This window comes from Ambystoma mexicanum, chromosome 4q (genome assembly GCF_040938575.1).
Source record: "Ambystoma mexicanum isolate Mex_15411 chromosome 4q, UKY_AmexF1_1, whole genome shotgun sequence".
Taxonomy (NCBI): Eukaryota; Metazoa; Chordata; class Amphibia; order Caudata; family Ambystomatidae; genus Ambystoma; species Ambystoma mexicanum.
Window position 1 is genome coordinate 747,760,510 of NC_090928.1, and position 14,529 is coordinate 747,775,038.

General features: G+C 43.5%; 1 protein-coding gene across 1 annotated transcript in view; it reads left to right on the forward strand.

The window, feature by feature from the left end:
* LOC138467978 (serine palmitoyltransferase 3-like) overlaps window positions 1–14,529 on the forward strand; it is a 1,426,144-nt gene that overhangs the window by 567,096 nt on the left and 844,519 nt on the right. The window contains exon 5 of the mRNA XM_069608333.1: window positions 19–143. Coding sequence (XP_069464434.1) covers window positions 19–143 — 125 coding nt within the window. The remainder of the gene's footprint in view (window positions 1–18; window positions 144–14,529) is intronic.

Sequence of the window (14,529 nt, forward strand, 5' to 3'; positions counted from 1 at the left end):
CATTTGTTAACTCTACAGGGAATCTTGACAAACACACAGAACTGGAGGAATTGGTGGCTCAGTTTCTTGGTGTGGACGCAGCAATGGTGTTTGGCATGGGGTTTGCTACGAACTCAATGAATATTCCGGCTTTGGTTGGTAAGGTGAGTTACTTTGAAAAAGGTGCAATCACTCTTAATGTGCACCATTTTTTGCTTTTAGAAAAAAAGTTCTCTACTGACCAAATTAGTTTAAATGTACTATTCCTTTGTTGCTTTTAATTTTCTTCTCCAAGGCCAAAAGGCAAAAGTATTCCATCTTCTTGATCCTGCTACCAGGTTTCACTCCCTGTCCATGCCTTTCATGTTTAAGTAAAAACAAAAACTGTAGACTGGATCTCCAGCAAGCATTGTCTTCCCTGGTGGGGAACAGCTCATATTTGTCAATGAGTCTCTGTCCCTTTAATATTTTCCACAAAAGGAAAGTGCCGGTCATCTCAGTAGGCCCACCCTAGGAAGCCACTTCTTTGCTGCTACCATGTGTAACATTCTGCCATGTGACATTTAGACTAAAAACCATGTTTTCATATTTGGGAGTAAAATTACATTTTGTCACCTTCCTCCTCAAAACCCTTGTTTTTTTAAAAATGTTTAATTTATTTTTAATTGCATTTCTTATATATTACAAAAATAGCAACATTCCCTTCCCTCCCCCAAAAACTCATGAATCCCATACGCCCCCACCCTCCCCAATTTTCCAAATAACCTCTTCTCCAGTGACAAGTGTAGCACCATCAATCGTATACCAGCACTTAATTAGTAATTCAAGCAATACCCAGTATGCGCAGTTCTACGGATAATATATAGCATAATCGTTATGTAAAAAGTCTAGCACCTCTTTCCAGTCCTTGGAGAAAGCAATGTGGTCCCACTGTAATGAGTACGTCATCCATTCCATCGCTAGAAAGTTCCATACTTTGGTGTACCAATCCGTAATGTGAGGGGACTCTTTCGTTTTCCATTTTTGAGCGATACCTAGCAATGCCGCCATTTGCAGTATTACGTATGCCTTCCGAGTTGCATTTGGTTGTTGTCAAAAGGTATTTTCCATTAGCATTAAGAGGCATGTATGTTGAGATCTTAAGTTTTTGCAAGGGAAACATTTCTGTCAACATTGGGCAACTCCACCATACATGTTACCAATACCCCACCCCTCCACAATCACTCCAGCATTTAGCTGACAATGAGAGTTGTTTTTGCCCCAAACGGGCTGGGGTATAATGCCATTGCACCATTATTTTGCACACACATTCTCTGGTGTGGATTGATTTGGTTACGTTAGGAATTGTTTTCCAGAGATTTACCCAGTCAAAGTCTGAGATCTCCTCCCCCAAGGTTACTTGCCAGTGGTGCCGATAGCTAGACGTTCCTTTGACCTCTTCATCTGTAAATTTGAAATAAAGGCTTTATCACCCGGGTCGAATATTCCAAAATTTCTAGGGGTGTTGGAATCCAATGCCTCACCTGAAAATACTGGAATCTTACATTTTCTGATGGGCCCAGCTCTTGCTTACATTGTATAAATGATGCAACCTCTTCCATCTGAAACATGTCCCTAGGTTTTAGACAGCCTGCCAGTTTCCACTCTTAAATGCATTAGGATCTTGACCAGGGGTAAATTGTGGGTTAAATAATATAGGGGTGAGTGGGGAGGGATATGTTGTCCATTTATACTTTTTGACTGCTGTCCCAAGATTTCTCTGTTACACCCATAATATCGCTTGCATGTATGTTAGCCGGACAATCTGTTTTGGGAAGCCATAATACATCCCGGAGTCTGGGTCCCCCCACTGCCTGTTCCATCTGTATCCATCTTTTCGCCGACTTGCCCATAGACCATTCTTTAATCACCCTTATTTGCGCTGCACAATAATATTTCAGGAAGTTGGGAAGACCCATACCGCCCCTTTCAATTGGAAGCATTTGCATACTTAATGCAACCCGTGGGGTTGTGTTTTGCCATATGAATGTAGATATAGCTCTATCTATTCTACGAAAAAACGATAGGGGTCACCCTGACAGGTAGTGCTTGAAAGATGCACAAAGCTTTGCGTAGTGTAACCATTTTTATTGAGTTTATTCTGCCCAACCATGAGATAGTGAGGGATTCTCACCTCTGTAACTGCATTTCTATTTCGTTTAACAATGTGGGCTAGTTAGCTGCATATAACCTTTAAGTGTGGAGGTTACCGCTCTGAGTAATTTTATTCCCGCCCCCGCCTATCCCAGTTGCAGGAGATCCTGTAGATCCAGCGTTTCTGATGGAGACTGGGATAGATTTAAGATCTCAGGCTTAGCTACATTAATCTTGCCACCATGCCAAAGATCTCCAGTTCCCGGGTTGCCGTCTGCAAGGAGTTGGCTAGATCTGTTACCATAAGTAACATGTTATCGGCATATGCCATGATTTTATGGGAAGTGCTGCCGAAGTGTATCCCCTTTATACTTTCTGCCTACCGAAATGTTGCCAGTAGTGGTTCTAAGTGGAGTGCATATAGCAGGGGTGATAGTGGACAACCCGTTGTAAATAGATAGGGGGAGATATGTGGCCGTTTATTAACAATCTTGCGGTTGGGTTTTTAGAATTGGCTTTGATCATTCCTATAAATTTCAGTCCAAATAACATCTTAATTAGAGTTAAAAAATAAACTACCATTCCACACAATCAAAAGCCTTTTCAGCGTGGATAGAGACGAGCACTGCTGGGATCTGCTTCTTTTCCACTTTCTCCAAAATATGGCGTACTCTCTGGGTATTATCATCCGTCTGCCTATGTTTGATGGAGCTTGTTTGGTCTGGGTAAATAAGAGAGGGAATCGGATCCACTAAACGGTTAGCTAGTACCTTGGTAAAAATCTTTGCGCCAATATTAAGGCTATTGGGCAATATGATGCACAATTAGTTAAATCTTTGCCAGGTTTTGGGAAGATAATTATTTTTGCCCCGTCCATGGTAGGGGAAATGTGCCCAGTGTCTAAGAAAGAATTATATAAACTGGTCAGCATTAGGACTAATAAATTACTGAATGGTTTGTAGAATCTAGCAGAAAAGCCATCTGGGCCCGGAGATTTAATCAAGGGAAGATCCCGGATATGATATGATAGTTTATATATATAGTGCCTATACATGTTTCAAAGCGCTTCAAGGCAAGGGAGGGAACAAGGGAAAATACAATTACATATTTACAGACCATGAACAGCAAGGATGTGAAATTAACTATCGTACTTGGCCTGATGAAGTTTCAGATAGTGCAAGAGCTAAGACAGAGATAAGGAAGGGAGGGGGAGAGTGGGAAGGAAATGGAAACAGACAGGCGACTACCATACTAGGCCTGACGACATTTTCTGGTAGAGCTGGAGAAAAACATAAGGTGAGGGAGAGGGGTGCAGAAAGGGAGGAGAGGAGCAAACAAAACAAGCAACTATCGTACTAGACCTGACAACGTTTCAGATAGTGCTGGAGGGATGGAGGTGGGGGGGGGGACAATAAGGGGATGGGGGAGCGACAGACGAGGTTGCTATCATACTAGGTCCAGGGACAATTCTGATAGAAGAAGTGCATAGAAGAAAGTAAGGGAGGAGGTAGGAAAAGGGAGAGGGGGAAGGGAGGAGAGAACAGAGTAAGCAGTCTCAAAAAGTGTGCTTTTTGATTGCTTTTTGACCCGGAGTACCTCATCCCGAGTTATGGCTGCTTTCATTAACCTACTGTCTGACGTGTGCTGAGGAAGGGTAACTGACTTCAGGTATTCTTATTGTAAGTGAGTAACTGTAGCTTCTGATTTATACAGGGCAGAATAGTGGAATTGCTCGAATATTTGTATTACTGGACATAAGCTCCCTTGAGGGTAGTTTAAGCTGTTGGATAATCCTTGCTGCTGCTCCTCTCTGACAAAGCTAACTTGCTAGTAGACAGTCCATTTTGTTAGCTTTTATATAATATGTTTGTTTTAAAAAAGAGGGTTTTCTTAGCTCGATGTAGATTTAGTTTATAGAAAAAATAGGGCAGAGACCCACTTCTTTTCGTTAACGGGGGGCCCGACTCTAGGGGGTTATTAAATGACAGACAAAAAAGGGAAGTACGAGTCAAGGCTACCCCTCACTTCAATGCACAGGTAGTGCTAGAAAACAGATGCTAGGAGTTATTTTAAACTAGCCATTCATGATCACACAATTTAGTTTACCTGCCACAGTCCTAAATTCCTTCTGAATCGGTGGACCTGAATTAGTCTCCATTTTATTTCAAATTTGAGCCATTTCCCCCTCTAATTCTAGTTCTAAAGCTATACACTGCCTGCGTATATTAGCCTCTGCTGCTATGAGGAACCTTCTGTGTCGCTTTAAAGGCATCCCAAATGTTTAGAGAGTAGGATATTGGCACAGCAAACAAAAGAAAATTATAATAAAGGCATCCCAAATGGTATTCATTGACTTCTCGCCCTCCTGGTTAAGCTCCCAGCTGTTTCTGTCTTGCAGTAACGCTAGCGGGAATCTGAGTGATCATAGTTTTTCACTTTTGGAATGTTAAGATCTGCTGTGATTGGGATGTGATCTGAAAGGGTGATTGTGTGGGTAATAATTTCCGTAATTGATCCTAAAAGTGAAGTGAAAATCCATGCATAATCTATTTGGGAGAATGATCGGTGTACGTGTGAGTAATAAGTGTATCCCTTTTCTTCCCCCTCAGGTTAAGCCAGGTGTCCACTATAGCTAGATGTATTAATTTCTTTTTCAAGGCCACCGATGGGGAATATGTAACGTATCGTGTTACCCTACTGCGATCACAGTCCGGATCCAACGCTATATTAAAGATCCCTAATATCAATAATTCCTCTTTCATAAAAGCTTCTAATTGCCCTGAGTGTATTTCAAAAAGGCGTCCTGGCCTGTATTTGGAGCATACATTGAAGCTACCGCCAGTTTAACAGCCATCAACTTCAGGATCACAAATACATATCTGCCCTTCTTGTGAAACTTTGTGCGGACAAGCTGGATCTCCAACCCTTGTTTTATGGCTATAAGCACACCTGCCACCTTACTTTCTGCGGACGCCTGTAGAATAGTCGGGTATGTAAGTGAAATTTACCCTTATCTGTTTTCCAGATGTGAGTTTCTTGGAGTGCCACCAATCCGGTTGGCAACGCCTCGGGAAAACCTCAACTTTCCTTAGTTTCTGCAGGGTATTAAGCTCCCTTACATTCCAAGATAAGCATTTGAATTATAGTATTAATTCTACACCTCAACATTGACACTTCTGGGCACATTTCTGTAACAGCATCAAAATAGTTTTCCTGCGAATTGGGTAGCACCCCCTCCCTAAACTGTTTGTCCCTCCTCTCCCTTTCTAACCTCTTAACATCTCTACTTACTATGTTAACATTTGCCCCTCTCCACCCTCTTCCCCTGAACCGTTCCTTGGTGTGAGGCGCAGTACCTATTGTATCCCAGGGCCTTCTCCCCCGGCTGCGACTCGCCCTTTGTCCCAGGGCTATGTGCGGAGAGTCCTAGCTCTTCCTTCTGTTACCTGAACAGATAGTCCAAGATGTTGCGATCCGTCAGATCTGCTTGGCCAAGTTTGTTTCAAAAGAAAGTTGTGAAGAATAATAACCTCAGCGACTTACCAAGTCCCTGTTTTATGGGTTGGGCCTCCAAGTCGGGCTCTCCAGTCTTCTTTTTGTGGGCCTCTACGATTCTTCTTTTGTCCATTCATGGAAGTCTCCTGCCTTTGAGCGTGTTGCCTATTGCTCAGAAGTAGCCTGAGCCCCTTCAGGGAGTTCTGCTTCTTCAATTTTTAGTAGTGCCATGCCCGACTCCCTTGACATAATCCTTTGTTGTCTTCCATTCAAGTTGAAAATTAACCCAAAGGGAAAAGTCAATTTGTACCCAATTCCACATGCCTGAAGAGTCTTTACCACAGCATACATGTCCCGGCGTTTTTGAAGAGTCAACCTGGACAGGTCCTGGTACAGCTGAATCTGTCCCATTGTGCCTAATCGTAGCTGCAGTTCTCGCTGCCCTTAATGTGTTCCTTTTGTGGGTAAAGTGCACAGGCTGCCAGTACATCTCTGCGGTGAGTACCCGGTTCTGGCCTCTTGGGTCTCGTTCGGTGAACCCTGTGCAGGTAAATATTTGTGGGGTAATTTTTCAGCTATTATGTCTGCTATTAAGATGCTGATGATTTTTTTTTTCACTTCTGTGTCCAACACGGATTCTGGAAGATTCTTTATTTGAATGTTGGAGCGCTGTGAACAGTTCTCAAGAACTTCGTCCTGCAATTCCAGGTTGTGTGTCTGTTTAGATGGTTCCTCTAGAGCAATGTTGGATTGCTTGCTCCCCTCTGTGAATACCTGAATTGCATGCTCATTGTGATCTACCCTTTCTGTCAGAGTGGATATCTCTTTGCCAAAATCAGCAAGTGACCCTCTGATTTCCGAGGTTAATGTAGAGAACTGTAGCTGAAAAGAGGAGGCACATTTTTCCTAACTCCTAGAAGCTTTTAAGGAAGTCATCCTTGTATGCCGCTATGTCTGATGCTCCCGATTGCATTTCCGGCGGCTCTTGCAGTTTTGGTTTGACTAGTGACCCAGTCGGGTTTTTACTTTTTGCCCAGAGCGAATACAAGGATTTAGGCTGTTTCTGTTGAGAGTTAGTTTGTCCCAGTTGAGTAAGCTTCTGCCAGGTGCCAGACATGTCTTTTATTTTTATCTGTAAATGTATTAATTTCTGTGGGGACAAACTACCCTTTGGCACACCAGATTTTTGTCTCCTCTCCGAGGACATGCGGGAGCCCTTATAACTGGCCCTCCAGGGGTTTGTTGTACATTCCAATAGTTCCTTTTCTGAGTTGAATTTGCTCAATATCCCTTTCCCCTTGCGCTATTCCACTATCACTGTTTATGGCCCCCTTGTAGCACTGCAACATTTTGAAATGTCCTTTTGTTGGCTCAGCACTTTGGGATGTGCTGTGCACTTCACCTTCAAATGCAAATGAAACACCATCTGTCTCCGGACAGAAGCCTCCACCTTCAGATCTCTGCAACGGAAGATTGCCTCCTGCGGCCACCTTACGACAGTTCCTCTTCCTCTCTGCACATGGTCGTAAAAGTCCCCTCCGGACCCCTTGCTTCCACAATCTTCCCCATTTTTTTCTAGATGACTTGTTCCTGGCTTGCCACAGTCCCGGTCTGTGGTTAGGGGAGCGGCCTGTGTAGTTCTCCAGCGGAGGCCGTCGGCTTCCCACACCACTCGCACAGTGTACTGCCTTTCTGCAGCTGCGGGCCACCGCCGGGATAAGGGGTTGAAGTGGACCTTCTCCATCATCCATTCAGCTCAAGAGGAACGCGCTGGTTACTGTATCGCGTTTTGGCTGCTTCAATTCGGGCAGAGCAGTCCTGAGCACGTCACATCTATTTGGCGGCCATCTTGGATCCCTCCTCAAAGCCCTTGTTAAAGCTTGCGGGACCCATTCGTGAAGCTGTGATGGGGTTAAGCCATATAAGCCTATTTTATTTTAAAAAAAATTTTTTTACAAGTATCTGTATGCCAGCGATGTTTAATAAGTTTATATTGATCAGAAAACTATCCTGCCACCACGTTGTGATTGATTATTTTATTTTGTCCTACTTCTTGTTCCATAACGTGAGTGGACTCTAATATCCATTCTACACATATCCGGTATGATGGACTTAACCAGTATTGAATGAAGCAAAAATCATCCCTGTATTGAGTCAGTCCTTTGGGTGGATCATTTATAGAAGTTCTTTCATCTAAAAAGTTTGAGCGACTAGCACAAAGTCAAAACTGGCTTCTGGTACCTCAATTGTACCCTTATTACACAAGGGGCCTCATTACACGGTAGGCGGTGAGCCATGGCGCTATTAGCGCCATGGCTCATGCCGGTAAAATACCGGCACCGCCTTGGCGGAAAGGGGATTTACCGCCCCATTCCAAGGTTGGAGGGGCGGTAAATCCCCTTTCCGCCATTGCCCTTCCCCATTCCCATTTCTGCCCCATAGGGCTCTATGGAAATGGGGAAGGCGCTAATTACGGCACCGCAATTTTGCGGTGCCGTAATTAGCTCCGAGGTCCCTTAGCGGGTTGGATTTTAACGCCTGCAAGAAGCATGCGTTAAATCCTCCAACCCGCAAAGGGACCTCGTAGTACGGCGGTAAGGGTTAACGGTCACCGTTGCCATTAACGGTGACCGTTAACCCTTACCGCCGTCCGTGTAATGAGGCCCAATGTCTTACAAATATGCACCGCACAGTGCTATATCTTGCATGAAGCAGGTCCTACTGGTGCCATCAGTGGCACATTTCTGGTCTAGGCCAGGACTAGTTCAACATAGTTTTGACTTTTGTTCAAGGCAGTAAGGATTGGGCATTGTTTCAGCCTAACTGAACCATAGGTCAACGTATTAGAGATCGGCACTTGTACATGTTGCAAAGTTATCGAAGCAGTCAGACGAAGAGGTGCCATGTTTTGGGTTATAAACCTTTATTTTAAAAGCACAAAGCCTATCTATTCCAATCTCTGAGGGGTTTCCCTGTCTCAACCTAGGTAAATAAGGAAATGTCAGAATGTCCGTCAAATGATAATCCGTCCTGGTCCAAAACCCTGCTTCTATCGCTTACCTTTTGTTTTGAACATAGGTTTAAGTGTATCTCACCACGAGAATGCCTCCCTTCTCCCAGTGTGTCTCCTCTTCTGAAAGAGCTGTCGCCTTAACTCTTATAGTTCCTGCCCAGGTTTTTTCATTAGTTCCCCAAATGTTTTCTTGGTCAGTCCTCCACTTCCAGTACCATCTTGGTGAGGAACATTATTCCCTATGAACAATTCTCTTGAGATTCGGTAAGTGGTCTTTTGTCTACGTGCGTAGAGGAGATATTCCTCTGCATTCTTTATACTCTTGGTTGCAATCTTGGTAAGTGGTGTTAGGACTGCCACTGTGATGAGCACACCTTTATCTGTTGCACTCTTCAGCTTCTGTGGGTTAGTGGGATTATGACTGCCACTGTTGCGAGGAAGTTCTCCTTGGATGCTTGGTTCGACACAACTAGGTGTGATGAATCGTTCAGAGTCCTCACAAGAACCCTACCTAAAGTCTCCTCCCAGATGGCCAGGGAAAGGCAGACGCTTCCTGATCCTAATCCTGGGGGTGGGGATAGCCAGGAGGCTCACCTGGGAGGAGAAGGCCCTGAGGAAAATGAGAGGACTTTGTGTAATGAGACGCAGTATTTATCTTCCTTAGGGAAGGGGATATCTGTAATGGCCTGCTGTCAGAAAGAGGTTTTGTTTTTCCAAGCTGACTGTCGGAATATAGATGAAGATAACCATAAGCAGTCATTTTCTGAAAATCAGTAAAAACCCTTGTAAAAATCACTGACATTTATAAACATAAAAGCCCCTGTGCGTACCGGAGAAATAAGGAAGAAGAGTCTTTAAATGCTGCCAATTTGGATTTAGTATATGCGGGTATGTCATTGTTGGTTAAGAGATGGGAAAGGTTGTCATTGAATTTGTGGGCAAAGATAAATGCAATTAAATGGTCCTGTTACCAAAGGTCTTATATGTTCTCCAGTCCATCCCGTTGATGTTGTTTAAGAAACATTTATTGATTATTAAACTTTTTTCTTCGTTTTTGTGGGGTCCTGGAAAAAGACCCCGGGTGCCGAAATACATGCTGGTACAAAAGGTTTAGGATGGGGGATTTGGTTTCCCTGATTTGCTTAAATATTACAAGGCGTTTTGCTTAAAAAAAGCTCATATTACTTTAGAGACTGGAATGCTCATGAACCAATGTGGTTGCGCATGGAGAGGGAGTTATGTGCTCCGTTTGACCTGAGGACTGTGTACAGTATGGATAAATTACCTGTTAGGAGAATAAAGTTGACTCCAATAGTGGCGACTAGACAGGTGATGGGGGCGTGGTTTAGGGATAATGGACAGAGTTATGGCTTCAGTCCTGATGCTTCTTTATGGTATAATGAAGCATTGCAGATTGATAATAAATGTTTGTATTGGGGAAGTTGGGTGAATAAAGGAATTCTGAAACTAGCAGATGTAATGGATGGGGATCGGTTGTTGAGCTTTGATGATTTAAGAGATATTCGGTTTGAGGCGCAGTGAAAGGAATAGATACTTGTCTTTAGTGACCATGATAAATAGTAGGTTGTAAATGGTTGGTGGGTCTATTGGAATGAAGCCGAGATTAGTAAGTTGTTGGAGGGTCAGGAATACAGTGTGCGTACATATATGCAAATCATGCCTATTGATGAGAGGCTTTGCTTTGCGTGGTCTAGATTGCGAGAGATTTGGTCAATTGATGTTCAGGGTGAAATTTCTGAGGTTGATTGGAGGAATATTCTAAGAGTTACTTTGCATTTGGGACCTGATATGGGTTTACATCTAATTCGGCAGAAAGTTGTTGGGCGGTTATATTGGACGCCGGTAAATATGTTTCAATTAGGGTTACGATCTAATGATTTGTGTTGGTGTTGTGATGTTGGTAGGGGTACCTTATTGCGTTTGTTATGGGATTGCCCGAGAGTACAGGCGTTTTGGACGGCTGTAATAGATGGGATCGATTTTTTTGGTATTGTTTTGCGGAGATCGGCAGTGAATGTCATTTTGCTTTCCCATAATGGCAGATGTGGAAGGGCTGGGAGACATTCTTGCTGGATTGATAGGGCCATACTAATAGCCATTAAGTTAATCCTCAGGATTTGGAAAACAAGGGAAAAAACGAATGTTGAGGATTTGCTGACGGAATTGCATATTTTGGCTCAATTTGATAAGGTTTCATTTCACAATAAGGAACAGGAAGAGGATTATAGGAAGCTATGCGGTCCGTTTATGGCTCCTTATGATTGACATGAAGGTGGTTTTGCTTTGATAGCTATGGTATTCGTGGTAAGGTGGGTGGATTCCTCTCCCTTATTTGTTTTTTATTTTTTTTTTCTCTCTTCTCTTCTTTCTCTCCTTTTCTTTCTTCTTCCCTCTTCCCATTTGTGGTGTCCTTTATGTTGTCCTTTGTGTTTGTGTTGTCCTTTATGTCTTCTGGTTGCTTTATTGCTGATGTTTCACTTGAATTGGTCTTTTTTTGGTCTGTTATACTTATGATGCTTTTGATATTCTGTGAATTGCATTTTTTCTAATCAATGTGGAACATGGTTGCATTTGTTATCGTTCTATATGTTTTTTGTGAAAATTAATAGTGTTTTGGAAAAAAAAATGCTGCCAATTTAATTCCTGAAAATACACGCTCTTCTGTAATATCAAATATCACTTGGAGTCTTCATAGTACTTTAGGGAATAGATGCAAGATGAAAAGTGAACATGATAATGATATTTCCATGAAGAAAGTGGACTTCTATATTATGGACTACAAGTCCCATAGCTCCCTAAGTAAAGGGATGAGGAGGAAGACTGTGGAGGCACAGGACTGCAGATCGCAGACAATTGGGAATAATGACCCACACCCAAGGAGCACTGGGAGGCATAAAAATCCCCCTCAGGTGCAGACCAGGATTGGTAGTAGCAGTAGAAGATGGGGTAGCTTTCCTACCTACACGTGGCAGAAGCAGAGGTTGTGTGGGAGCAGAGACTCCGGGACCATGGTGGTGTTTGCGGCCGATGCCGGTCCTGATTGCTCCAGACTGTAATTGCAGGGCTGGTGCAGCAGGAAACATCGGAAGGGGTGAGACTCCCTCTGAGGAACACCGCTGCAGAGGACGCACAGCAGAAAGTGTGCCGTTTGAAAACGTTCTCCCTGTTTTGCAAGTACCAGTGGTAGTTGAGCACTGACGTGTTTGAGCAAAGAATCCTGCTGACGGTTGACGTAAGCCACGGAGAGCTGGATAGAAGAGGTTTCGGGACTGCGCGGGGAAAGTGAAGCAGAGGACCAGGAAACCGGGCAAAAGGACACGCACGGCAGACCCAGTGAGTTCACTGGTAGATAGTGACCCCGGAGCGCTCTGTATGCACCCACTGGCCATCACTAGTGAAGTACTAAGTTAAATAAAACAAGTGGAAAAGAACCCTTTTGAATACTGAACTAATATTAACCGAGTTAATTATTACATTAACAACTAAGCTAGTTTAAAATGGTACAAATGGCAACATTAGAATCTGTTGGTTATATCAGAAGCAGGTGATTGTGACATTGTGGGGCACATAAAGAGCAAGCGACGGAAAAAGGCAGTATCTCTGAAACAAAAGAAAAACACTAATTGCCAAAGCCAAACCCGAAATGTATCAAAGCAATTAAGAAAGAACTGTAATTGCCAAAGCCAAAAGAAGACAGTTGGTGTTTTCAGTGTTGAGACAAATGATTGCCCATATGAAAAGGAGGTCCTAAGAGAGGAGGCCTTAAACCCTCTGTGCCAAAGCCAAAGAAGTGTGAAGTTGAAACAAAACCCTCATCAGTTCTTGGTTGGTGGAAAAGGGAAGAAACAAGAGTGGCAGGATGCTGCCCTCAGAGTAAGTTGAGCATAACCTACAGAGAATGTGGCAACCACATGGGTATAACAAATGGCATCAGTGGGTTCCTGTTTCCCTTAAAGTGGTTTTAATAATTGAAGTTGTGGAGCAAAAAGACATTGCTAATGTGTTTTGAGTTCATACCCTTGAACTACTGACAAGTAGTAGTTTACTCTGGCCTAGCATGAGAGTACACCAGGTTATTGTTGTAGTTGGATCTGTTCTGGCAGGAGAGTTTACCAGACCAGGGAACGGTGTACCAAAAAGCTTGAAAGACGGATGGGCCAGGTGAAAGCCTTGGAAGTACTCTAGTATGCTAAAAAGTCTAGATGAAGTTAAAGAACCACTAAAGTATTTTGTTGATTGATGCAGAATCATCCTGACAAACTAACTACATTTAAGCAAGTGTGTTGTGTACTTTGTCAAACAATTGGGTGAAACCAATGAAATCAGGAAATATTCTGAGTTGCTGAACAGATGTTATTTCAAGAACTTGGAGTTATTAAATTGGAACTGTGCGTTTAAAGTTGGAACCAAAGAGTACTTTGCTACTATATTGGATTTCCTTTTTGGAACTGTTGAACAAAATCCTACTGGAATCTGGGGAAGAGAAATTCTCCTGCATAGGAAGGAGAAACATTCATTTTGATGTGATTTTACTGTTATAATTTTAGTTGAACTGCCATATATATGCCTTGTTACGTCGTGTATGATTGAGTCTGAGGGACAGAATACTTTTGTTAGAGTGTTTCCTTTAGTTTATTTTAGGCAGGGAAGTCCTTGTCGGGGTAGGGATAGAGAGGCGTTTATCCAACCTTTTGAGTTAATAAAATTACATCTTTTGAAAAAGCTTCATAATGTTGTCCGCCTCACATTCCTGATTCCTCACATAGGGTCCTCGACCTGTCTCTGGTGGTCTGTGGGTTTATTGCTGCCACTGCGATGAGGAAAATCTCCTCGGATGCTTACTCTTCTCTTCCCAATAGTTTGGTGGTTACTACTGGTCCAGGGGAGAACTGCTTGAGCCTGCCTCTCTTCCACCCCTTTGTCCCCTCCGGGTCACTCGTACCTCCCATTACCTGCTTTGGGACTCCTCCTGAGTTTCCTGGGAGTGCAGTCTGTCTCTCCAGCTCTTCGGGCTTCTGTCCTATGGTTTTGCAGCACCTTGATGGCTCTGCGCTCTGCTGTACTGCTAGATCCTCCTTCTCTGTCTCGGGCTTGGGTCTGTGCATGATGGACCCAAAGAAAACTCCTTCAGCGAGTCACCGGCATCCTCCGCTCTTCTCTTCCTGTGCTCTTCCCTTCCTCTGGTTTGACGACAGGATTTGAGTCTCCAGCACTGGATGAGTTCCACACCTGTTGGCTCTTTTAGCTGGGCTTGACCACTTCTTTAGTCCATCGACTCTTCTTATACATTGTTACCAGTCCCTCCCAGGCGAATTGCCAAAGTTTTGATTCTTTTGACAGCTTGATTTTATGCCTCCTTTGGGCCACCTTGTACCAGTATTAGTGCAATTGGTAATCTTCATGTTCACTAAGATTTTCTCAGTATCAGTACTTTCAAAGTAAGGCTTATTCATGATGGTGTGCAGTAACACATTGACTTGCCGTCAATTATTGTTAGGGAGGGAATATGGGGTCAGGGATTTTCTATATGCGACTGGTTTGGGGAGGTTGTGACCCAGGTGTACGTCCTTGTACGCAGGAGGGGAGTTCCCCCCGCCCCCTATGAGGTCCTCTTGCATATTACCACCCCTACGGGGACTATTGGGTAGCTACCTTGCCTTCCTAGCCTCAAAGTAGAGGGTTGCCTCCAGGGGAGAAGTGACACCTAGTGAATCGTCCCAATGTCTACTACTGCATCCGAGCCCCTTTCCTCCATGCGTTATTTGTATTTTATTTTTATTGAGGAAGAGGTTGAGCACTGCTATCAGAAATTATGCAGAAACGTCACTAACAGTGAGGGGTGCAATCCCTTGCACAGCGCTTTGTTGGATTTGTTGTGAATACAATTT